General features: G+C 34.1%; 1 protein-coding gene across 1 annotated transcript; it reads right to left on the bottom strand.

Annotated features, from left to right (window-relative positions):
• Positions 1 to 381: 381 nt before the first annotated feature.
• LOC100871474 (facilitated trehalose transporter Tret1) lies at positions 382 to 23,815 on the bottom strand. Its single transcript, XM_031918774.2, has 6 exons — positions 23,495 to 23,815; positions 8,503 to 8,704; positions 8,185 to 8,356; positions 7,831 to 8,103; positions 6,433 to 6,741; positions 382 to 4,013 (listed from the first exon to the last, which is right to left on the bottom strand). The coding sequence occupies exons 1-6, from the start codon at positions 23,730 to 23,732 to the stop codon at positions 3,594 to 3,596; spliced, it is 1,614 nt and encodes a 537-aa protein (XP_031774634.2). The 5' UTR covers positions 23,733 to 23,815; the 3' UTR covers positions 382 to 3,593.
• Positions 23,816 to 24,975: the final 1,160 nt, after the last annotated feature.

Below are 24,975 nucleotides of genomic sequence, written 5' to 3'. Positions count from 1 at the left end.
GTTTTCGATTCAACATACGTATTCGATTTTCTTTTTTTTTCCGCTTGTCAAATATATATATATAGATATATCATACATATAGATAAATCACGAATTTCAGTCGTCATATCTGACATAAGCTGAATGTTATTACTAAAATACTATAGAGATTGGAACAGGACAGGTTTTGTCGATTAATTCGTGCGTAATATTTTTAAAATTATAATTTATTTAGCCGTAACAAAAGTATTTATCATAATTACACTATACATGTAATGCGTTTTAATACATATACATATAGAGTTTTATATATATATATATATATATATATATATATATATATATACAATTGCATCGAATGATGATCAAGATGGAAAAAAATATATATATATATAACGTATATATATTATCATATTTATATATTTAAAATATCGTCAATTAGAAATTTCCAAACTTGATTTCCTTTGTACCCTGCTTAAATTTAAACGTTATCACATTCTCTCATTGCTTTGTATACAACATTCTTCTCGTGGTCATCGTACATTATTTTAAAAATCTACCTCGTTGACAATCGCGTGGAAAATCGTGATCATTTCGTCTATCTAATTGTGCATTACGTCAAAGGCCTCTCGAACAATACGCGATAATATTTAATTTATTTTATCCTTTGAAAACAACGGTACAATTTCCTTCGAGAAAAGAAAAAAAAGAAGAAGATAATAATACGTTCTGTGAGCACTTCTCTTGCCGATCTTGTCAGTCGGAAGTGGAAATTTCATACACCGGGTAATTCGAACGCAATTTGACCATAATTCTTTTTTTTTTTCTTCCTTTATATGTATATGCATATTTTTTTTTTCTTTATCATTTTTTTTTTTTTTTTTTTTTTTTACGCGCGTACAATCGTTTTGTCTTAAGCATATCTTAAGGAAAAGTCTTATTGCTCTTAGAAATAGAGGAACATATTAGGAATGATTCTACGATATCTAGATAGCTCCGTTTTCACGAACGAAAAATATAGGCGGAAGTTATCGTTTGCGTAGACAGATTTGCGCGAAAAAGAATTCATATATTTTATCCGATATCAACGATTTAGCATTTATCAAGAAATTTATCGTAGACGATATGTTTCGTGTATGATTTTAACCTTGATAAAATTTGATTGAGGCACTCGAGTTTTTATCACGATGAATATGCAAGCAACGACCGATTTTTATTTATTATTATATTTTACGATCGGCATATTCATTTTTTCCTTTTCTTACTTCTGCATCCTCCTTTCGCATATTTTAATAAATAACTATGTTTCGTTCGCGCGGATATCTTGTCCATACTAGAGATCACATTAATAGTTATTAATATTTCTTCCTTTTCATTTTTTATGCACGTGTTTATCGTGTTAGCCGTAATGAATTTTCTTCACATTTGTGTGAATTTAATTCAATTCAAATTCATCGATGTCCATGTTTTGTTTATCCTCTAGGATATGTTAACACGTTGATTACCTATATCATCGTAATTACGTATTTATCATGCCAATTAAGTATATTTTACTACGAGTATACTCGTAATTGGTAGTCAACGTGTTAAATACGGCAATCGTGTTACTACAGTACATTTGGCACATTCTCTCTAAGGCTATCGCGTAAATGCAAACGAAATACATTATTGTCGTTAGTAATAATTAAGGGGGAGGAAAAAAAAAAAAATGTTGCACACACACACACGCGTGTCGCGCGAAAAAATATTTCTTCAAAGGAAATTTATATTCTTCATCGTTTTCTAGTCGTAAAAAATAATCCGATACGATCTATGATAAATTGGGATGGAAATAAGTACAATCGTTGGTGGTTCGTTTAAATAACAAATGAAACGGACACGCGTGATTAAAGTAGAATCGATTTGTTCTCTCTATCGATGAAATTCGCGTTTACGGTTAACATTAATGAACATTATGCTTAAGAAAGTGACGTTTAAACCTAACATGACGAATCCTCGCGAAATAGCTCGAAAGGAAACCTCGTTGAAGAAAGAAGTGAAATACTTAAAAAGAATAATCTCTACGCTATTGGAGAAAAGAAAGAAGGAAATAAAAAAAGTGTGTATATCAATAATTAAAACGCGCCATCGATTTCGCTCGATCCCCGATCTTTGACGGAATATGTCAATACGTTCGAGCGAATCGCGGAATACTATAATTTCAAGAAATTACAGCGTTACGGAGACTCGCGTCTTCTTGTTTCTTGGCCATAAGAATTATGCATTCTTCTTCTAAAAGAAAAAGATAAGAAAGATACGAAGTAATAATTCCAAACAGCTTCCACATATTTTCCATAGTATCGATATTTTGTAATTATGTATCCGTCTACTTGTGATTATTATAATAAAGATAAAAATGGCAAGAAACAAAATGGGACACGAATCTTTGCGAATCTTGAAACAATCGCAAGCAAAATTGAAATGTGCTCTTTCTTTTTTCGATCTCGACTAACTCTAACTTGTCTCTAATTAATTGTCTCGCTAAATCGTCCCTAAACGCATCACAGAAAGATTTTCACAGTTTGATGTTTTGATTTAAAAAATTGTAATTGCGATTTTTTTTTTTTTTTTTTTTTTTTAGACGCTGAGTCTAAGAAAAAGTCTAGCATGTGCACCGTTCATTTCAGATAAAAATCATGTTCGTGGAATTTCCGCGTGCAAATTGTTCATTCGTCTCTCTTTCTAGAATCGTATGATTTTCTGTCAAGATTGAAGAACGATGATTTAAAATCCTTTTTTTTTTTTTTTTTTTTGCAATTTTTCTCACGATTTTTTCGCAAATAGACGGGATTCACCGCGAGAGACAATCGATCGGAAATTGAATATACATGGTGCGATTGTTTCATAATCGGTGCAATGGAACTCAAATATACATATACTATACACATATCTAATACGGCGTTAAGTTATTAAATATTATCATACTTGGAGGATGCGGAGGATCGCTTGTAATCTTACGTAAAAAGGAAACGACATGTACGTTGAACGGCTAAGGTTTGTCAGGAAATAAATACGTTAAGCAACTTTTGTTGGGCATACGTGGGGAGAAACGGGACAGACGATAAAATTATCGAGTATCGTTCGATAGTTGTTACATCTCTTTGACAAAGAGAACGCTGTTTGAGACTTTAATTCGATCGCTCAACGACATCCCTCATGTCTGATTTATACTTATTGCTTGAGAGCAGACTATAATAGAGTCAAACTAGATACTCGCCCAATTCTGTCGCGTTCCTCACGTTTGTTTTAAAACAAACGATAATAATCATGTTACATCGAACGCACCTCTTACGTCTTATCACGCGTACGCTACATTAAAAATTCGTGAGCGATATCGATTCAACTCGTCTCTAACGATAAAAGAGAAATACGCTTATGTAACTCGTCGCATAACCGCACAAGGTGAAGAGGATCCATCCTGAATCACGATCCATAGTCTTTGGCAGTATAAAGACGCGTTTATGTATACGTAGAAATAGAAATAGGAAGAGGAAAAACGATTCGACGGATATATCTGTTTTTACGCGACCAAGAATAAAATCGTCCTCGCAAAACCTGAAATCGTAATACTGTTTTCAATGTTTGCTTATGTCGCCAAACTCGGGTATCTCGGAATGACGGACTCCGCTCAACTCGTCCTGGATCTGTTGCAAATTCTTTCCCTTCGTCTCGGGTAATACCAATATCGTGAATATTACGCTAACCACACAAAACACGGCAAACAACCAGAAGAGGATGTAATTGCCAAACTTCTGCAAATCGTTGGCGAATTTGGTGATGAAGAAGGAGACCAACCAGCATATAGACACCGTGATCCCGGAAGCCTTCGATTTCACGTTCGATGCGAACATCTCGCCCATCACGGTCCATGGAAGAGGGCCCCAGCCTACACAATATGTCGCGATAAAGATGACCAATGACAAGATGGGTAGAAACCTTATACTGTCCACGTTTGCTCCATTGAAACTTAGGTAAAGATAGATACCTAATGCGACCTAGAAATAAAAGAGAAAGAATCGTAGAAATTAGAATCGTAGTTTCTAATAAATAGATAAAAGTGGAATTATTCGTTAAAAGTAACGTTTGACGATTGCGTTGATTTTATCCACATGATTAATTACTTGCCACGAGTTTCTGCGAGTTTATATCGCTATACGGCAATTAACGAGACACGCGTCTGCGAGGAGCAAAAGAAAAAATATAATCGCGATTGAACGACGCTATCGATCGATCGATCGATGAATTACAAAATTAACGCTACCGGTAATTAACCGCATTCCAAGCATTCTTGGACACAGCTCGTCACCGCTCCCGACCCACTTCTTTTCCTTATTGTTTTTTCCACCTTCGTTGTTGCCTTCTCATTGCCGCATCGTCTCGTCATTATGAAATTTAGATAACAGCGTCACAACTCGCGAATCAACGATCGATCCTTCGTATATGCGATGAGACATTGACATTGACTGCGACCGCATGATCGGTGCAACAATCTATGATATTACGGATAATTAACCGGCCTCATAATTCCAGACTCGTGAAGTCATCCGATGATTTCCGTGTCGATGTGCCTTTTCCTGTTTACTGAAATTTTCTTATAGACACGCTTCGCGGAGATTATTTTAAACGAAGAATAAAGGATCGGAAGAATAATTTAGTTGACAGTTTCATTTCGTTGAAATAGGCGGCAATAATCAAATAGTTAAGAATTAACCGAGCTATATACTATATGCCTATAATAATAGAAAAGTAACAGAAATTGCCTTGTCTCGTAAATAATTCACTCGAGATTTTAAAAAATTCGGAATCGTGGATATATTAGTAAGAGAATATAAACAAGAATTTGCATTTGTAAATAATTCTTGGTAGAAAAAAAAATGTAAAAGAAAAACTTGTAAAAACTTGTAAAGAATAAAATCTGAGAAACAAAATTATTCTTTAATTTAAAAAATTGATGAAGATCGATTCGACAGAAAGATGGTTGAGCGGAACAGCCGGCGAGGAAAAGAAAGAGGAAGGTCGGGAGCAAACGACCTCGACGCGATTCCGACGTATGTTCGTGTTGCACCGGTGGAATGCGGTGTGCATCAGGAGTACACGATCGCGAGGTTACATAAATCGATTTGAATAGGCGGTACAAGGCCGCGATCGATTTGTTGCCATTATTTTGCAATACCTGCGAAACGTACGCGATGGACAGTGGATCAAGGCCATGAAGAAGCACACTCGGTCCGCTATGCGGCGAGAAATCATTGCGATCGTCCATCGGTTTATTGACAATCTCTCGATGGCAAATCGAATGTCAAATTACAATTGGTTGTGTATATACATTGCATAGATACGATCTAGCTGTTTGTATCGACGATAATAAATGAGACGATAATGAAATTTCAGCAAAACTGTCAATCCAGCGTGGAAACAATTGAACTTGTCATTAAGATCGAAGATAAATATTGTACGTAGCATCTGAGAAATGAGAAATCATAGAAGGATAACAATTTGACACTTCACAATTTTTTCCTGTATCTTTAAGAAATGCAATCTCTTTTTTTACGATCTTTCTCTTTGAAGGAAAAAATTTTTGCTTATTTCGAAAATAAAAAAAAAAAATAAATAAATAAATCCATCTTTATTAAAAGTTACGTACACGAGCCCGACTTTCAATGCAACTTTTCCTCAAGAAATCGATTAAGCATCGGCCAAATTCTTCGAAAGACGGCCTTAAACCTTGCCTCGTCCACGCATCTATGCGGTACTATGCGGTGGTTGGTATGCAGTAGTGTGCAGGTCGAATAATTTGACTTGTTACAGGTATTTGTGAAATACCTAGAATAGTATGAGTCACGCAACTCGATCACGTAACTCTGTTCGAAAAATTTTTACAATTGACGAAATATATTTTCACAAAGATGAAACTCTGTAATAGAAAGGAAAGAAAGGACAAGAAAGAAAACTGTAATCAAGTATCGGCATATTCGTTACAGTTTACAGTTATCAGAAATCGACTAAAATGATAATCGACTACGTTTCTTACATTTCGATCCAACGAATTGCTGAATAATTTACCGTCATTATTTGATGTTTCCAAGCGTAAAAAGCAAATTCGCAAAATATCGTTTCGACATCGAAGAAGTCAAGACTTCGTTAATTTGATTTTATTTTAACGTGTTTAAATTATCGATACAGCAAGAAATCGAGTCCACGTGTCTCGCCTTATGTTTTCACGCTGTAGAGAAAAAAAAATATCTTCATCATCGTGTTTTTTAGACAAATATGTGCCTTCTCGTAACGAAAGAAGATTATATAATTGTAATAATGGCGATATCGTACAATATCATTGCGTCACTTTCGCAAAATGTAAGACTTAATGTAAGAATTAATTAGACAAATGAAACGGAAATTGGAAGAATCGCTTACCAGGGAGACGACCTCGCCAACGCCGGAGAAAATAAGCAGTATTTTTCTACCAAGTCTGTCGACGATCAATGGCGTGATTCCGGAAGTGATTACTTGAACTGTACCGACGATTATGGTTGCCAATGAGCTAGGTAACGATGAGTTTGCAGCTATGAAGATAGCTCCCATATTAAAGAGGACCACGTTGATACCACTGGCTTGTTGGAAAGCGACGAGAAGACACGTAAATAGCAAAGCTTTCATGTTTGCCTTCACTTTCCATAAATCCGACAATTTCGCCTCGTTTTTGAACGCTTCGTCGATGGAAGCCTGTACAAATAAATATATTATTATTATTATATAATAATTGGATCAAAGCGTAGTTTAAGAAAGAACATTAGAGGAAATGTAATTCCATTACTAATAATTCATGAAAAATAGAATTTTAATCGATATAAAAAATACGATAAAAGTGTTTCGATAACACCGATGACCACCAATCGTACATTTTGACCCTTAGCGAGCGATGCAGATTCAAAACGATTAATAAAGAAAATGTATCTTAGTTATTACGTTGGATGGAAAATGAAAAGAAAATTGAAAAAAATAACGAGCGATTTCCGTCCGAATTTTGAACGATTGGCCACGAAAAGCGGAAGATCGCGTGTGTATTTACGCGTGATACTCGAGACGCGGGAACACGTGACGAGTTAGTCACCCGACTACGCGATTCAATAGCGTATAGAGGCACGTTGGAGGAACGCCGTTACCATTGGTGGATCAAGGAACGACCTTACCCCCGGCCTCGTTCAGCGAACGTGACCCGAACGCCGATACGATATTGCGCCTCTCGCCGACACTTTGCAAACCGATCGCTCTTATCCCACCCACTCGTCACTTTTCTTCTTAATTTTTGCTGAAATTCTTTTTTCGACGCGACAAATTCTAATTATGCGTTATGCATTTTTATGACAAATCGTGTATACACACTGTGCTGCAACGCGATAATTATTATTTTTCATCTATTTCTTATCACATACTTTCTCTGCTACAGTTACAGTTATATTAATACTTGGCATTGTCGTCATTGATTTCTTAATTCGACCGTTTAATGATCATTGTTAAGCTTAAATCGTTTTTCCCGTTCGATATCGTGACCTAATTCAATCTCGTCTCGACGGCGTGACGACGCTCTTCCATAGTTATAAGGTCGAAACACGTGCTTCTGACGGATAAACTTCCCTCTTGATCTACATCTATTCTCCCTGTTCTCTTCCCTAACACGTTTGAACGGAAATTATTCTGACCTCGAAAATGCACGGAAATAACAACGAGGACCGTACGGAAATAGAGTTGAACAAGTAGATATTTTCGATTGTATTGTTATTCTCTTTATTAATCCATCATATTTATACGTACCTGCATTTCATCTGCTTCCTTTTGCACGCTAGCGATGGTCTTGCTTCGCAATCTAGCCAAAGACTGGAGCGCCTCTTGTTTTTTACCGATCTTGAGCAATTGATACGGTGATTCGGGCATCGTGATGAAACAGCCGACGAACACGACAGGTATAATGGCGCAGAGTATGCAGAATACCAGATAAGACACGTACGGGCCGATAGCATACGAATACAAGAGACCGATGGTGACGAATAACTGCAGGAAAGATCCCAGAGCTCCTCTCACGGATATCTGTTCGATTACAGGGTTTGAATGTTAATTAATCGTGTTACGACCAAGGACTTGATCGGAATGAATAGAAACGACGTTTACCTCGGCGATTTCACCGCAATACATGGGAACGACCGTGAAGGCGAACGCTAAGGCGAAACCGAGGATCACTCGGGCCACGCACAATTGGATCACGTATTTGGCTGTTCCGATTAAAATCCAACCGATCAGAAAGGGCACTACGGCTGACAGCAGTGTCATCTTTCTACCCAATCTGTGAAATATTACCAAATGGCGTGATTAAAGCAAGGTTTGAAATAAATTTATAAGAAGAGAATTTTATTGCAAATTTTCGAACAAAAATTTACGATCAACTCGAAAAGACAATAAGACGCGTGATTTTGAATAAAATAGTAATACCTTTCAGCCAAATATCCAGCCACGAAGCTTCCTATTATCGCTCCTATGGAAACTAACGAGGAAATCCATGAATCTTCCTCGTTGTCGATTTTTCTACCCAGAGGATTATACCCACTGGCCAAACCTTCATCGTTCTTTAAAAGAGGTATCACGGAACTGGTCCATCCTAACATAGCACCGGCTGACACGCAACAAAGGTTTGCTGAAATGACCAATACCAATACCATTAACCTTCCGTGTTATATTCCGTGATATTACGTGATGCTATTAGAAGCGTGGTATCGGCGCCCGATTAGCCTCGTTTTACGCTGAATCGAAAATAAAACTCGAGGAGGATATACGATAACGAACGACGATCCCCTTCGAGGGACTACAAATTTTCCGCGTGCGAGATAGTCACGGTTAGTTTGAATTTGCGAACAGATTGCGAACTGGTCACGTTCCTCCGAGTTTCCCCGATCTTCATCACCCGCATAACCAACGAGCGCTTCGAATAGATTTTCGAGGGAAAAGGAGACGAGAGATGATATACAAAGAACAGAAGAAGTTAAGTCTATTTCCGTCCGTTTGTTCGCGCCGGTTCGAATCGATAAAATAGTCTTATTCTTATATATATATATTATAGGAGGTTTTCGTCGAGGTTGTGGAATAATTTGCCGATGATAACGCAATCGAAAAATGCGTGGACAATGGTTCGCGCGACAGATAAACCGTAATCGAAGAATTTTTCCATCTCAATCGAGCTCAAATTGCTTATCGTTTTCTTCATTGATACATTATGTAATTAATATAGGCCGATAATCGTCGAGCAAATGGTGGCTGTCGATCATTTATTGAATATCTTTGTATGCCACAATTTAATACAGGATATACAAATTTTCTCTTTGATCTAATCGTGTAGAATGATTATTTTTTTTTATTTCTAGTTACAATGAAAAAATAATATTTCATAGTGAAATAGTCGAAGTGTTATACTGATTATTATATAATATCTCGAAAATCTTCATCTCGATGAATCTTATTTCATTTCACATTTTCAAGTATAATCTTTCCGTAAATTATTGAATCGTATATTTGTGTCTTTGACGTAAGATATTAAATATATATATATATATATATATATACAACAAGCTTGGAAACAAGCTTACCTCGCGATTTTTCAACGCGAGAGAAAGAGGACGATGATGGATTAGATTAGAAGACGCAAAGACAACGAGATTTTAATCGTTCGAATCCATTTGTTTTACTTCCCCCCTTATCGATTCATCTTCGCATTTTCGTACATTTTTCTCAATTTCTTTTATTACTTTTTTCTCTCCTTTCTTTTTCCTATACGCTCGATACGCGCAATGATCGAGATTCGATGTTTCGAACGGAAAATCGAATCCCCCTCTCATTATGCAACGAGTGATTAAAGATGGATTAATATGTGATAAGGAAAAGGTGAATCGCGAATACAGCTGCAATTTACGCCTGATTTTCTATCCTCGTCGTGAAGATGATATCATCGAGGATAACATTGATCGGGAATGTTTGATTACGTTAAGTATGTTCAAAGGTGTTTAAAGAAACAGTAGACCTAACTATGTACAGCTCACAATCAGTTTAAACCATAGTGTCCATTACGTTTACAAATGCAATTAGGATGTTTGAACTTACCTATTATCGGAATTTCAAGTTTACTTCTTTCTTCTCTTTTTGCTTAACTGAGATTTAATATCGAATTCATTGTAGACAAAGTAAATACGAGCATAACAGGAAATACAATGACAAATCATAATAATATTGCATTAAACTTCTTTTTTTTTTATTTTAAAAAAAATATTTTATAATAAAATAATTTATTATAATTTAATCTTCGATTGTAAAATGCAATTTCCGTCTTCCGTCTACCGTAATTGGATTTGTAAACGTATTTTTTGACATACATATCTTATTTTTAAAAATCTTATTTCTATTCAAAATCGCGAGCAAAAAAAATTTTTTCCCGAAAAAAGTTTTCATTCGAAATATTAAATAATTAGAAAGAGTATTATGTATTACAATCAAGACGACGCGGCAGTTTCATTTTTCTTCCTCCTTTTCCACTGAATCAAGGTGATATCCACGGAAACATGAATCAAGGTCATATCCACGAGTGAATCTCGGTTTTGCATGATTCTCAATTTCAAAGACAAGGCGTTCAAGGCGATCTTGGTGCATCCGTTGATGCATGGAGATGAGGATATCTCGATTTCCCGAGGAAATTGAAATTATCGAGATCACCGAGCTCGGCTGTGTAACCGACCAAAGGATATCTACATATCCTAGATTCGTTCGATGAAATATTCAACAGATAATCGTGCTCGTGAATAGAAGAAATTGGATGAAATTGAAATGATTATGTTAACTTATCCCGTATTTTAGCAGGAATTATATTCGTGCTAAAGTGATAAATCGTTTTAAGTAGCCTTATCGGATGAAGCAATGATTTCGCTACCGCGAATTAAATAGGAGTGGCCGATTATGTTGCAAAGAACATGTTTATTTTTTGTTGTCGAAGCAATAGTATATATCCAAGGTAACAAAAATCTTATTGAAACTGGAGATAGTCTAGAGATAGTCACGCTATTGTAAATTGAATGTCAGAACGTCATACAACGTCGCATCATAGATTTTCTTTAATATATTTATTAGAATATATCTAATGGAATTTCGTTTATACGAAGAAAATTTTTTTAATTATCTTTAATCAATTATATCTGAATTAAATTATAATATTATTTTAACTTCGTTGCTTCGCTTTGTACAATATAATTGTAAATAATATTTTTATATTTGATAATTTCAAAATTTCAAAATCAAAATTTTTAATTATTATTATTAATTATTATTATAATTATCAGAGAAATTATAGTTAGAGGAAATGGTACTATAATCTTTTATTGGTGATTTTCATATTTATAACAAAGACACATAGTAGCAAGTAGTGTAACAGTAGTGTTTCGTATTAATTTCATATTAATTATTTAAACAGCAAAACTTATGTTTGTGCTATTAATAAACATAGATAAGTTAATCTGCAAAATGAGGGAATCAACTTATCAGCAGTTGGAGTTTTAGAGAAAATGATAATTGGTAAAATTCTCTCGTATGAATATGAATTTCTATAAATTTTTTCTCGTCCTCATATTTATTTAAACGGAATTCCATCGGTATTTAAAGAAAAAAAAAGGTGCAATCATAAATTAGACCATGTTACACGATGATACGACGATTCACGATTACATTCGAATTTAAGGAATGGAAATGGAAATTAAGCTAGTCATCATATTCTAAAAAAAAACACGGCAGCCAACACGGTGGTAGATTTTCGTTTTCCAAATTCGTTCATTCGAATTCGAACATTCTTAGAGTTTCGTGGCGACGTTGTTCGAAGATGAAACTCTCGTGTCACGCTTGCAAGTGAAAAAGGAAGGGATTCGGTGTGATTAAAGTCAAATTTTAAAGTCAAATGACACGTTACGTTGTATTCGAGAGCAATGTAACGATTTTACGTAATCACGCGAAATCGATCTTATATCATTGGATCGCGTGTGCCACTGGAACGCGGGAAATGAAAATCGACGCGATGAAAATTTTATTTTATTATTTTTAATAACGAGAGAATGATAATTTCGTTCGAATTCAAATTTTTTTCAATCCTTATATCTTGCGTTATTAATTTCGAGAATAAATAAAAATAGAAAATTAAAATGATAAAAAGATAAATTTCTATTAAATTTCTATTGAAAATTGGCTATATATTTTTTTGTGAAAAGGCATAATTTGCATCAATTGATTCGTTTGAAAAGGATAATATGGAATAAAAGAAGAGACTTGTTGAGAACTACCAAAGGTATTTCATCTTTTTCGTTGGAAATGATTATCTTGTTTTAAAACATCGAATAAGTGAGTCAATTAAATTCTCCTGTTCCTGGAATGAGAAGAATGTCTATTGAAATAACAAAAAGTTTCGTCATTTAAAGGTTTAATTATCGTAATTAAAAAAAAGAATGAAAAGGAATTACTATATTAATATATTTTAGAAGATTATATTTTATATAAAATGATTTTATATAAAGTAAAATTTTATTTTAATGGATTTGATTGTTCTAAACGAATCGATTAAATCTCTTCTTATATTTTGGCGGATATAATTTCGATTCGATTATTTTAAGATTAAAATTTCTTCGATTATATTCATCTTTGATTCTATCAAAATTAAAAAGTTCAATCATTTCAACCGATGGATGAATTATCCATTATTTGATTTGTGCAGATGTCTCGCTAATTATCCGCCAATTATTCACATCATTTCCTATAATTATTAATGTTACGGGTACACGAAGAGAAGTCAGAAATATTACTTAACTTCATTATTTATTAAGACATTTTAAGACGATGAATCGTTCGATTGTCGTTAAAGAATAAAGAAAGAAAAATTTGTGATTAAGAAAAAAGAAAAAAAAAAAAAAAGAAAAACGCGAAAAAACGGAAAAAATAATCCTTGCTATCGGTTCGTTTCCTCTTAATCGTTGCAACTCGCGCTATCATGTTTCCTTTTAACCTCAATTTTTTTTAGCTGATAAACTTGCCAGAAACGATGATTTCTGTGTGTACAAAATATATGACAACCGGTTAATGTCATAAATCTTTTGTTTGTTTCTACGCAATAAATCTTCACTTTGACAAACATCGATAGATATCGATCCAGATATCCGTTCATAGATATATTCGTGCCTCCGTAAACATACTTTATGCAATACTTCAGATTGTTGTAAATCATTTGAAAATTCTTATCATTTTTCTTTCTTATTGATTGTCCCTAATCGCAATGAATGAATCATTTGAATTGTGACACACGTAAATCTCAAATGGGTGGATTTTACGATTTTTTATTATTAATTAGAAAAATGCAATAATATCCGCGATTCATTCAAAGACACTTTTTTGCCATTCTTTACCATTTTTCGTTTTGACAAACAAAAAGGCCTTTATCGGTTGTTACCAATAGAGAAACAATAGTTACTTGTTCACGATCTATCGACTGTGCAGCTTTTAAGAGAGAATTACAAATTGCATCGTTGTATTACGATAATCGTTATACAACGATTAGGCGAGATCCTTGTCCCGGTCAAGTAAAAGATTTCGAATCGAATCAACAACGATCGTCGTTAAATACAAGTAAAAATAATCGGAAACCGAGAATGGGAAATAGACGCGACATGGTAAAAGTTATCAAGTTTAAGTTTAAAAACTTGTGGTTTTTGAATATTGGAAATTTCCTAAGTCGATAAGAATTTTCATGAACTTGAGAACGGTTGCATCACCAAGTCTTCACACGTGTTTCAATCCACTTAACGAAGTAACCGTTTTCTTTCGCAACTTAACTAAAAATATCGAGGGTATATACCCAACAAACGAATCGTCTTACGTGTTCTTAATTGCAAATAGATAATTCGTGTGGAATTTTTCAGCTTTTATTCACCGTAGAAAAATAAAATAAATTTATACGGAACGATAACGGAAACGATATCCGAATATTTCAATCTTGTCGCTATTCTGAAAAATTTCTTATCGTCGAATTGCCGATTCATCGATTTTTTTTTTTTTTTTTACCGTTTCTTTGATAGATTTTACACATCGAGATAAAACGTGTTTATAAACTATCGATCGCGGTAAATTGCGCAAATAATACATCAATCACAATATCTTTGATCTGCTTTCATACGATTCTCCATTCATTTTTCTACGACTTAAGTTTAATTTTCAATTTCGAACTATTTCTAATTCTGTTCCTCTTATTATTATTATTATTGTTATTATTAAGCGAGGACAATACTAAACAATCGTTGAAATTTATTTGCAAAACGTTGCGGTCGATAATATGACAAATAATTCCCATTTTGAACAACTCGATGAGTGTTTGTCGACGAATCATCGGACCGTTGATGGACGACGATTGAGTCAATAAAACGAGTAAATCGAGTCAATCATTTGTACCCTGTCGCTTCCATTATGTCACAGGAAACGGAACGCGATGCGAATCCCTTTGGCTCAAACACTGTCAATCTCTAACAATTACATACTTAGTTTCTATATACGATTGACTCCGTATGATTCGTCATTTTTGCAATTTTTGCAATTTTTGCGATTCATGAATGTTAAATATCATTTATTATCATTTAACGAACTAAGAAAACAAGAATCGGATGATAATAGTAATCACAGTTAGAGAGGATATTTAAAAAACGATAGTGGAAAAACAGGAAACTTATTTTTTGTAGAATAGAGAAGTAAGTAGTTATAAATATTTTTAATTAAAAAACTCGATAATGGATAGATAAAAAATGAGAAAGACTTATGGACAACGATCGAAGTCGGTCAATACCATTAGTCGCGATGAAATGGAACACTTTTATTTAGAAAAATGGTCATTACATTAACAAAGTAAGAATACGTGGGATTTAAATTATAAAATGTAATGTATAAATTTCCAAGTGACCTTATATTAAGTGATACCAGAAATATTCAAAGTGTATTGTTTCTCGATTCGATATCGTTAGAAAAAAACGTCATTTGATGGGTGGTTCCGTGCAGACACGGTTTCTTTATCAAATTGGATTAAAACGCAAAACATGAAATTATTGTAATAAGTTTATCGTATGATCGTCCTATTATCATTCTTTAAACTTATTATCTTCCATTTTTTCCCCCCCCTCCATTTATCTTTTCTCGGATCCTTGTTTGTTTTGTCTTCTTATTTGCCTCCGTTTAATTCATTTTCATCTTTCAAAGTAAGATAAAACGTAAATATTTTTAATCGTGGAGGCTCGATCGGATGAAAGCATACGTAATATAGCTCGATAACGATATTCAACCTCGTTCGACATCGTAAACTTTTTGCCAATTATTATCTAATCATTCCGCGAATGACCTTTTCTTGATTTTCACCTTAATCGACATTCGATCGATCGATCAGATAACAATTTACAAGTTTATGAAAAAAAAAAAAAAAGATAAAATAAAATAAAAAAAAAAATTCTATTTATATCTGATTTTTCTATCCAACGAAGAAAGACAACACTTTTTTTTTTTTATTTTTGTACGATAATAAAGATAATAAAAGATAGTCGATCGATAAGTTTCAAGATCAATCATGATTTTTGTCGAAGATCGAAGACCATGGGAAAACTACTATATTGCGGTTACTAGTTTTAGTTTTTATCGTATTATCAATTCAAGATAATAAGAGAATCACGACAAACAGAAGTATAGTTATCGTAAATTTTTTTTCCGAATCGATATGAAGCAATCTGAAGAGTATCTTAGGCAGATTATTATTTTCTCCGTTATCAAATAATTTTTTCTTTCTTTTCTTTTCATCTCAAAATCCTCCCTATAATTTATAATTTTTTGCTAAAATTTTGCACAAGTTCGAAGATCATCGACTTATCCGAATTATGCACGATATTTTCGGATGTATTATCGGAGTACTTTAATCCCGATGATAAATTAATTATACGGCCGACGAGACTGGGGGGAATTATTATGCAAACAACAATCGTTACGAAATTAATTCGATCGCAATTTCGACATTAATCGCGAAACGAGAATCGTTTATCCATCGTGCTATCGTGAAAAAAAGAAAATTTAATTTCCGTGATCGAGAAAATATTCGTGGCGCCATTTTGTTCACTTGTTTTCTCAATGTATCGTAAACATTCGTGATCTTGGAACATTCGTACTCGAATGTTTAACAACAACGAAAAATATACATTTTTAATGTGACATTGTTCGATTCCTCGTGGCACAATAGGCTGTTACTTAATCCGACGCTATGCGGTCGAGTAAAACTCGTCACGTTGAATGGGTAATTGGCATTGAATGGTTCTACATGTGTGGCATGGAAAACACACGGCTCTAGCCGAAATGACAGTACATATACTCGTGTACGATCGAAATGTTTGAAGGTAAATCGAAATAATCGATGCTTGTTCCGATTATCAAAGACATCAAGGTATTAAATGCTCGATCGATTTGATCCAAGATTTGAAAATAATCAAAGTTAAACAGCAGTGGAACTTCATTTAGTACTTAAGATTTGCCGATAAAAGTCTAAATAAATCTCTATCTACTATCTCTAGAGATCGTTCATCGTTGTGAACTTTAGAATTTTTATATTTCCTTCAAATCCTCGAACGATTCCATCGATTGAAAATTATTTGATCTGTTTACAAATTTAAATAAAACTCTGATAAATTTTTCGAACCGATAATTTAACGAGAATCGATGTTAATTTTGTGAATTTGCCAAACTTTCCAAACTGATCCTTCCGAATTTAAATTTCGATGCTTCGTAGACAGACAAACTTCGCAAATAGCAAATGAATCTAAAGCATTGTTTCACGCGTGAAATTATTTTGGCCAATATCATCGATATTATTTCTGGTTAATTAAAGACAATGTCATAAATTATTTATTTATCGAATTGGTGGAATAATTATATTAATTTTTAATCTTGTAAATAATTTCAAATAATTTTTACACCATTGTTTATAACGAATTTATTTTATCAGAATGGTATTCTATGTTTAGAAAATATTTTACTCGTTGAAGTTATAAATGTCAATATAGATTAAGCAGTTAGACGTAAGACAAAATTATATTTTAAATCGCTCACGTTTGTTATATCTACTCACGAAATAAATACACGTGTCAGTAAATGATTTACCAACCAAATTTCGATTGCGAGATAGCATCATCTAAGTTTGATATAATTATTAATACAAATATATTTTCGACAAGTATCTCGAAAAATATAAAAAATATTTTTATTTCACAACTTTCTGTATAATGATTTAACAAATATAGCGAATACGATAGTATATTAAATTAATTTTTACACTTACGAAAAAATCGAGATTAAATTCTTTCCGGCCAACGTAAAATTCTTTCCGTTCGAAACGATGTCTAAATGTTCTACATTTTGGAATACTCTAATGAGAGTAAATTAAGAAACTATGTACTAATGGATAGAATTTTATTTCGATGAATGGTTACGCAAGCAAGCAGGTAACCAGACCGCTATCTATGACACCTGTAATTACGTCATTGTCGAACCAATTGACAATGTCATCAATTTCAACGAATCGTCACTGTACATATACTTTTGACATCGATCTTTTGAAATAGCAAATATCTACTCGATTTTTTTTTTCATTTCGATTTTTTCAATTTCGCACTATCGAGTAATTTAACGATAATCGGTATATTATCTCGAAATCCGTTACATAAAATTCTCAGTCTGGATAAGATAAAAGCAACGGACGGAAAAAGAAATTCCTCTGTCACAATGAAACTTTGTTGACGTAATCGGATGATCCGTTCGCTATCGAACGTTCGATTCCTCCTCATCGAAACTTGGACGCAACCAGGTGAATTTGCGAGAACGTAACACGAAGGAATGCGTACGAATCGCGTAAAAATTACTTTTTACGATCACTTTGTCTTCGCGTTGATGACGAAACAAAATTTTTACGGCTTCGTCGAAACGAAGGACACACGTTTCGTTTGTCCGAGATGAGCGTAGAAAATTGGTTGAAAATTAAATCGGTTCGTATCGAATCACTGAGAGAGACTTTTTGACTTTTTCGAATTTTCTTTTCTCTCTCTCTTTGAAATGTTCTTGTCACGATGTAATATATATATATATATGAAAATGAAAAGAGAGCAGAAACGTAATATTCGTAATTCGTTGTTTCTCGACATCGCGAATCCGTGAGAGTACGTGAATGGAATAACCATTCATTCTTTTCGTACCAGTTTCGAAAAAGAAACGATAAACTGTTATATATACGATGAAACAATATTGTATTGGAACATGTAAAATAGGAAGCATCGAAATACTCGATAGTAAATCCATACGTTTTCTTCTTGCATTGATATCGATCGATAAGGACTTCTGTATATACTTCTGTGTAAGAGTTGAACAAATAGATATGGATAAGAGTAGAACAAATGGGATGATGTTAAAAGGGAACGATATATAGAGAATGATTTTCATACGTGGGGAAAATGGTCGTGTCAAGGGTTAAATCGAATTTCATAGCAAAGTTTTCCTTTAGAATTCAAAGATTTGTTATTACAATTGGAAGAATTGTTATTTATATATGAAATTATTGGATTTTTCCTTTGATATTCGCAATATTTGTTGATCTTGTTATATAAGTAACAAAGTAAATTTTACGAAAGGAGGCGAATATTTTGTCAATTTTATCTCGATTGAACGATCGACAAAGGAGAATATGTTTGAAACGAGGATATAAAAAGAATCGTGTGGAGGATATTAACGTGCGAGCAATAATGCAAAGAGAGATTCGTGTCTTTGAACATGGCGAATATTAAACGATTTGCATCCGGTGTACGTTTGAATTGAATCTCGGCCGATGAAGATCAAAATCGGAACAAATTACATCCTTATTAGCCAGATTGTAGAGATAATTCGATCCTTTGATATACGGAACCGCAAAACAAATTGCATGACTCTAAACTTTCTATCTCTTTTTACCTTTTTTCTAGTAATTTAGATGAAAGGCTTGTTGAAATTATATAAATTCTAGCTTTGATTGAAAATAGTGGATTTCGTTTAAAATTACTTTTTGCTAACATTTTCACCAAGTAATTCCATCAAAGATATAAAAAGGAGTTTTAAATGATTCGTTTCTCATTTCCGATTCTTTAAGAACATGTTTTTCTTCGAATTTTTCGATCTATGTAAACTTTAATAGTCAATTTTACATACGTACGTCTTTGTAAAGGAAAAAACCATTAAACATTTACGTTAAACATTTAAAGAAATGTTAAAAAGAAATAGGCAATTTTTATATATATTTTATAGACTTACATTATATTTATGAATGTTGAATTATTGTTGAAAATTTTAAAATTCACGAAAGCAGTTTCGATTTTATACTTTTTAAAATTTATTCGAAACACTGTTATTCCATTATAGAATGTATTAACACAATTTCTCTCAGTTTGGAGGATAGAACTTTTCCAGCGAAATTGATTCAAAGCGTTAGAAATTTTCTGACAACTTCTCTTCCTTAATAAATCCGAATCGAATTTCGTTTTCGAACAAAGTTGATGTAAAACGCTTCATTCGAGTCCTTTATTATCGTTCGCAATAACTTCATCGAGAAACTTAATTTAATCGTTTTTCGAGAATTCGAGCAGCAAAAGCTTCACCCTCGTTCCTTAATCGCTTTCCTTAAACGCTCAAAAAACTTCATCCTTAATCGCACTCAAATCAAACCGAATCGCACCTTATACATATTCGTCCCTCCGAAAAAATGAATTGAACTTCAAATTAGAAACGTAATTCGAATCACGTATATTTTGCGAATTGACGTACGAATCGATATTGCAGTTTCACTTCCTCGATTTTTTTCTACTTTCCCTTTTCATTCTCATCTCTTTCATCTCTTTCATTTAACGTCACGCGATTCGATCTTGTCACCGATCGAGTCACGTTAAAGATAAACCATGTTATTTTTGGCGCGCCAATTTTCTTTCTTAACCCTCGTGCATCGCTATTCAAAGTCTTTCATTCGCTATTTTCGTTTTTTCTCGCGCAGAATCATCGCATACCTCGCGTATGCGGTTCAGGATGCAGATACATTTGAGAGTGAAAATTTTTAGAGAGTCGATCTCAGGAATTATTTTAATGGAAACTCGTTGAGAGAGAAAGTTACTTTTACTCTAGTATCCATTTGCGGAAAATACTTTCGAGATTGTCGCGAATTTTTCTCTCAAATCTAGAAATGTATTAAGAATATTACATTACATTATAGATATAGTTAGAATAATTAGATAGTTCGTATAACTAGCTTATAGAAATATCGAGAATTCCATCCAGATGGTCGATATCGAGTTGTAAGTTGGATCGTGAGAAGCTAATAATTAGTTTTGACAATACGCGTACATCCCCATTCTCGAGTGGCGTGCGCGAGTTTGTTATCTGTAACGAGAGTAGATGGATCTTTCAAGCGCGAAAGAAGAGGAGAAAAGTCAAAAAGTCAAAAACGATTATTTTTAATAGTTCATTCGCGTTTGAAAACGTGAAAAGAAAATACTACTTTAACGAGACGAAGTATCCAATCTCATCATAGAAAATAATTCATGATACGGCAAAGATTCTATTAAATTAGTATTGTCGATGGAATACGAAAGAACGAGCTCGTTGAATTTTACGGAAATGTAGTAGAAATTTAGTAGATATGTGTTGCAGACGATTTGATCGATAATGCCAATTTTCCATCATGATATCAATGTAATATCATTTATGTCACGGAGCAATGAAATTTATCCATTTATACGTATAGCAACGATAAATCCGTGTAATGGACACGGATAGTTTCGTAAGAAATTTATTTTGAAATTATAAAATATGGAATTGAATAAATATATATGATATATTCGCAAATTGAAGAAATGAAGAAATAATAAATATGAAAAAAATGTCAGAGTTTTTAAAACTTTAAGAATGATTAAGAGTGGAGATAGTGAAAATACTTAAAATCTGGAAGTAGAATTTGAAGATGACTCAGAAATTGTAAAGCAGTGATTTTATAATACAAATTCGATTATTCCTTTGAGGAGTGTTACTTCCAACTTATTATTCGCTAACGTTAACTAAAGAATGACATAAAAATAGTAGCTCAATATATTTGAAAAAATAGAAAAATAGAAAAATAGATAAGAAAATGATTTGCCTCGAAAAAATTTAGCAGATGGCTAAATTATCTAATACTTTTATTTTTTCCGATTTTCCATCGATTCATCAACTATATTCGAAGATCTCGATCTAGAAATAATCTCATTGATCTCGTTATTTGACGGCCTCAATGTCTGTGTTCAAATCTTTTGTGGGTTAATCTACGAGTTAATTAGAGGGTAAACTATGAATTGATATTCGGGGCGCGAAGATGCCTAAAATAGCTCGATGAAATGCATTGCTTCGATCATGCCAACAAAGATTTAATAAATATTGAATTATTAATAAACGTGTTACGCGATGTTATTAACGACGCGAATCTCATAAATCTCGATCCCTGAATAATGCAATATAGTTAGTTTAAACAGAATTAAAAGTTCATAATCAAGAATCGATTATAATGTTATTTCCTCAATCTCAACAATTAATATTGTGTAATTGTTACGAATAATGCGCGACGAATTAATCAATGGCATCCGATCAAGTCTGCTATGTATACATACGCTCGAGATTTGCGATTTATAATTATATATTCCATTTATGTTATATATAATTCGTATTTGCATTATTTATGCATTACTATTTTTATATGCTAAAATGAAATTACTACATCGTAAACAAATTTTTCTTTCATTTGCAATTAAATGCAAAAATTCTATGAATATTAAGGGTGAATTTTTCTTGGAATCGATGGAAAATCACTCTCTTATTTGTAACATCTTTGTTTGCTACAAATTTGTCAAAAGAACGCATGAACAAAAAAAAAATAATTTCGTTTGTAACAAAATTTTCTGTAAAGGCAAATTAAAGAATTCATGGATTTCGAACCGTATTTCTTTGAAAAAGCTTTCCGTTTCATTACGCGTAATAATCGCGTTTGTTAATCTAAATATTGTCATATTACGTGTAAAAAACTTTGAATAAGAAATCGATGATCTAAATATCGTTTGCGTTGTCAATTTCTTTTAAAGGAATCTTCTTTTTTTACTTTTTAATTTTTTTAACACGTGTAGTCACGTGTAGTTACAGATAATAATGCTGCATGATATGTGATAATGTATCTTAATAAATCAATTACGATTCAATTCGTTCATTTGGTGTCAAGTTGTATAACATTTAAGGAACAAACTTGAGAAACTGCGCGCTATTATCCCAATTTTTTAAATTAATCTTCTCTTTTCATCTTATGTCTTCCTACGCGATAGAAATCGCGCGATAATTCGAAAAGACGTTCTTGTCCATCACAAAGAAATCTGACTCTCTCATGATTTCATTGTAAAATTAAATAATTCAGCGAAGTATCTTTTATTTTTCTACTTTAATAATAACGAAGAGTTTCGAAACATCGTTAAAAAATGAATCGATCGATTGATTAGATACATTTTCAATAAAAGATATAACAACATTCTTCTAGATTTCAATTATTCGAAGTGAGTCGTTACAATTATCTAATCCGTATCTTGCAAACAAATAGCGTCACGATATTATCAATTGTTGTTAGGATTAATTAATTGCGATAAATCGATATAAATCTCTTTCATTTTCAATTTATCAAGAAATTTTTCTCATTATAATTTTTTAATTCAACGATCGAATACAGTACGATCCACTTATTCTTCTCTACTTACTCTCCGAGAAATTATAACGCAAATTCTATATAGTTTAACTAGAAAATTTCATCCGATTCAAAATTTCAATTCTCCATTAAGACAAACCTCGCTAAACATCCTCCGCTATCAATCGTATCACCGACTTGCTTTCGATACGTCGAATTTAGGTATCGTAACTCGATAAATTACGAGTATCTTTATTCCAACCAGATGATCGGTGAATTGTCTATCAGTAAAAAAAAAAAAAAAAATTCCAAATTCAATCATCCGTATCTGTCGTCGATTTAAAACTCGTAATATTTATAAACTGGCGTCTTATTCTACCGACCGTGTTCCGGAATAGGATTCAACGACCTCGAACAACGCGATGCTACCGCAGCGTCGCGACAAAATGGAAAGCTTGCCAACCGAAAAGATGGCCTGGCACGCGGTCTCCGGGTTCACCAAACTCGGCCTGTCACGCGAGAATCGTGCAGCGGACGCAGCGGGTGCGCGAATCGATACCGGGCGCATTGCTCGCGAACCTAACCCCCGATCCAACGAACGGCGGAACGAAGCGGAACAGTAAAAGGGTTGAAACTTACCCGCGGCAGCGGCCACGTACTGAAGCAGCGTCGAGCCCTTCTCCGCCATCTCTGCGACGCGACACTTCTCGTAGACACCGTAGGTACGATATTTGGGTGAGCCAGCACCAATGTCGACGGGATATTTTGCAAGGGTGGTTGAGTCGTACACCGCTGAAGTGGAACTCGCTGGTACAGGGCTATAGGCATACTCTTTATAGCGCCCCTCTATTTCCTCCTGGCCGTGGGTGGGGGCCATTTCTCGTTCCCTCTCTGTCTGTCCCTCACTCTCGCCTCGTTCGCTCCCACGGACACGCTCCGTTCGATAAACCTCGACTGTCGACCTCTCTCCCTTCCTGCAAACGAGCTTCGTCGATTCGTTCTACTCTCGCACGTTTACTCGATTCTCCCTCCAGCGAGCACCGGCTACCAGCCTCCTTCTCCGGCTGAAAATGCAACGACCGTAAACGCGTGAGTCCTTGACCCTGCGACCAGCCGCGATCGTGTCAAGGTCGTTTGATCGACCATCGATCCGGCCAATCAGTCAGGGGTTGAAACGGCCGGGCGCCGCGCTTACGCGCCCACGCGTTTCACTTTCCATTCCGCGTTTCCCCGCCAAATCATTTGCCGCGCGTCCGTTCTTAAACTCTGCTAACAGTCGGGGGATCCTGACGAATGATTTTTTAAATTTAATCGATGCGATTAAATTTCATTAAGTTTTCGTTGCAATCGAAAACGTCGGTTGACGTTTCTCGTTCGTGCGATCAATTTTGAAAAATTTTGGGTTAAGTGATTTTGGCTCATGGAAAAGATGTATATACCGGAGAAAAGGAGAAAGAGAGAGAGAGAGAGAGAGAGAGAGAGAGAGAGAGAGAGAGAGAGAGAGAGAGAGAGAGAAAGTTTAAGAACCGTTGGTAATTCGCGTGATTACGAACGTGATGGAATTATAAAAGGGGCTGAACATTGGCTGATTCCGCAGCGTTATATCTTTAAAATTCGATGAAGAATACAATGATACTTACGATTTCGCAACGATATAATTTTCCAAGAGTTTCGATAATTTTATATTTTCTAGATAAAATCCACGCGCATGCCAATATTGCAATGTCACACCTGACAAATCGTGCATCGCTACTGTAAAATGGTAACGACGTCACTCGTTTGCATCGACCTTTATATATTTCTTTATATTTCTAATAGCAATATCGCGTGTTCGTGTGCATCTGTCTGAATAGAAATATAAATATTTCACAATGATACGAAATTGCTCGTTTACGTACATTTTCATCATTTACGTATTCGCTTCGATAAGTATTGATTAATTTGCATAAGCGAGCTTTGTGTTACCAATTTCAAAAGAGTTAAGTTTTATAAGAATAGGTTTTTAATAATGAAAAAGAAGGTCAAGATCGAGTAAATTGCAGCAATTCGGCGCAATTCACATCCTGTCTTGCAATAATTAATTCGATGTTGTTTTTTGTTTGATCGATTCGATTGTTTCG

This window comes from Apis florea, unplaced genomic scaffold, assembly GCF_048593485.1.
Source record: "Apis florea isolate Af1SG1 unplaced genomic scaffold, ASM4859348v1 contig_3367_pilon, whole genome shotgun sequence".
In the NCBI taxonomy this organism is placed as follows: Eukaryota; Metazoa; Arthropoda; class Insecta; order Hymenoptera; family Apidae; genus Apis; species Apis florea.
The sequence above is the reverse complement of the archived record's forward strand: the minus strand, read 5'-3'. Positions and strand labels throughout refer to the sequence as shown.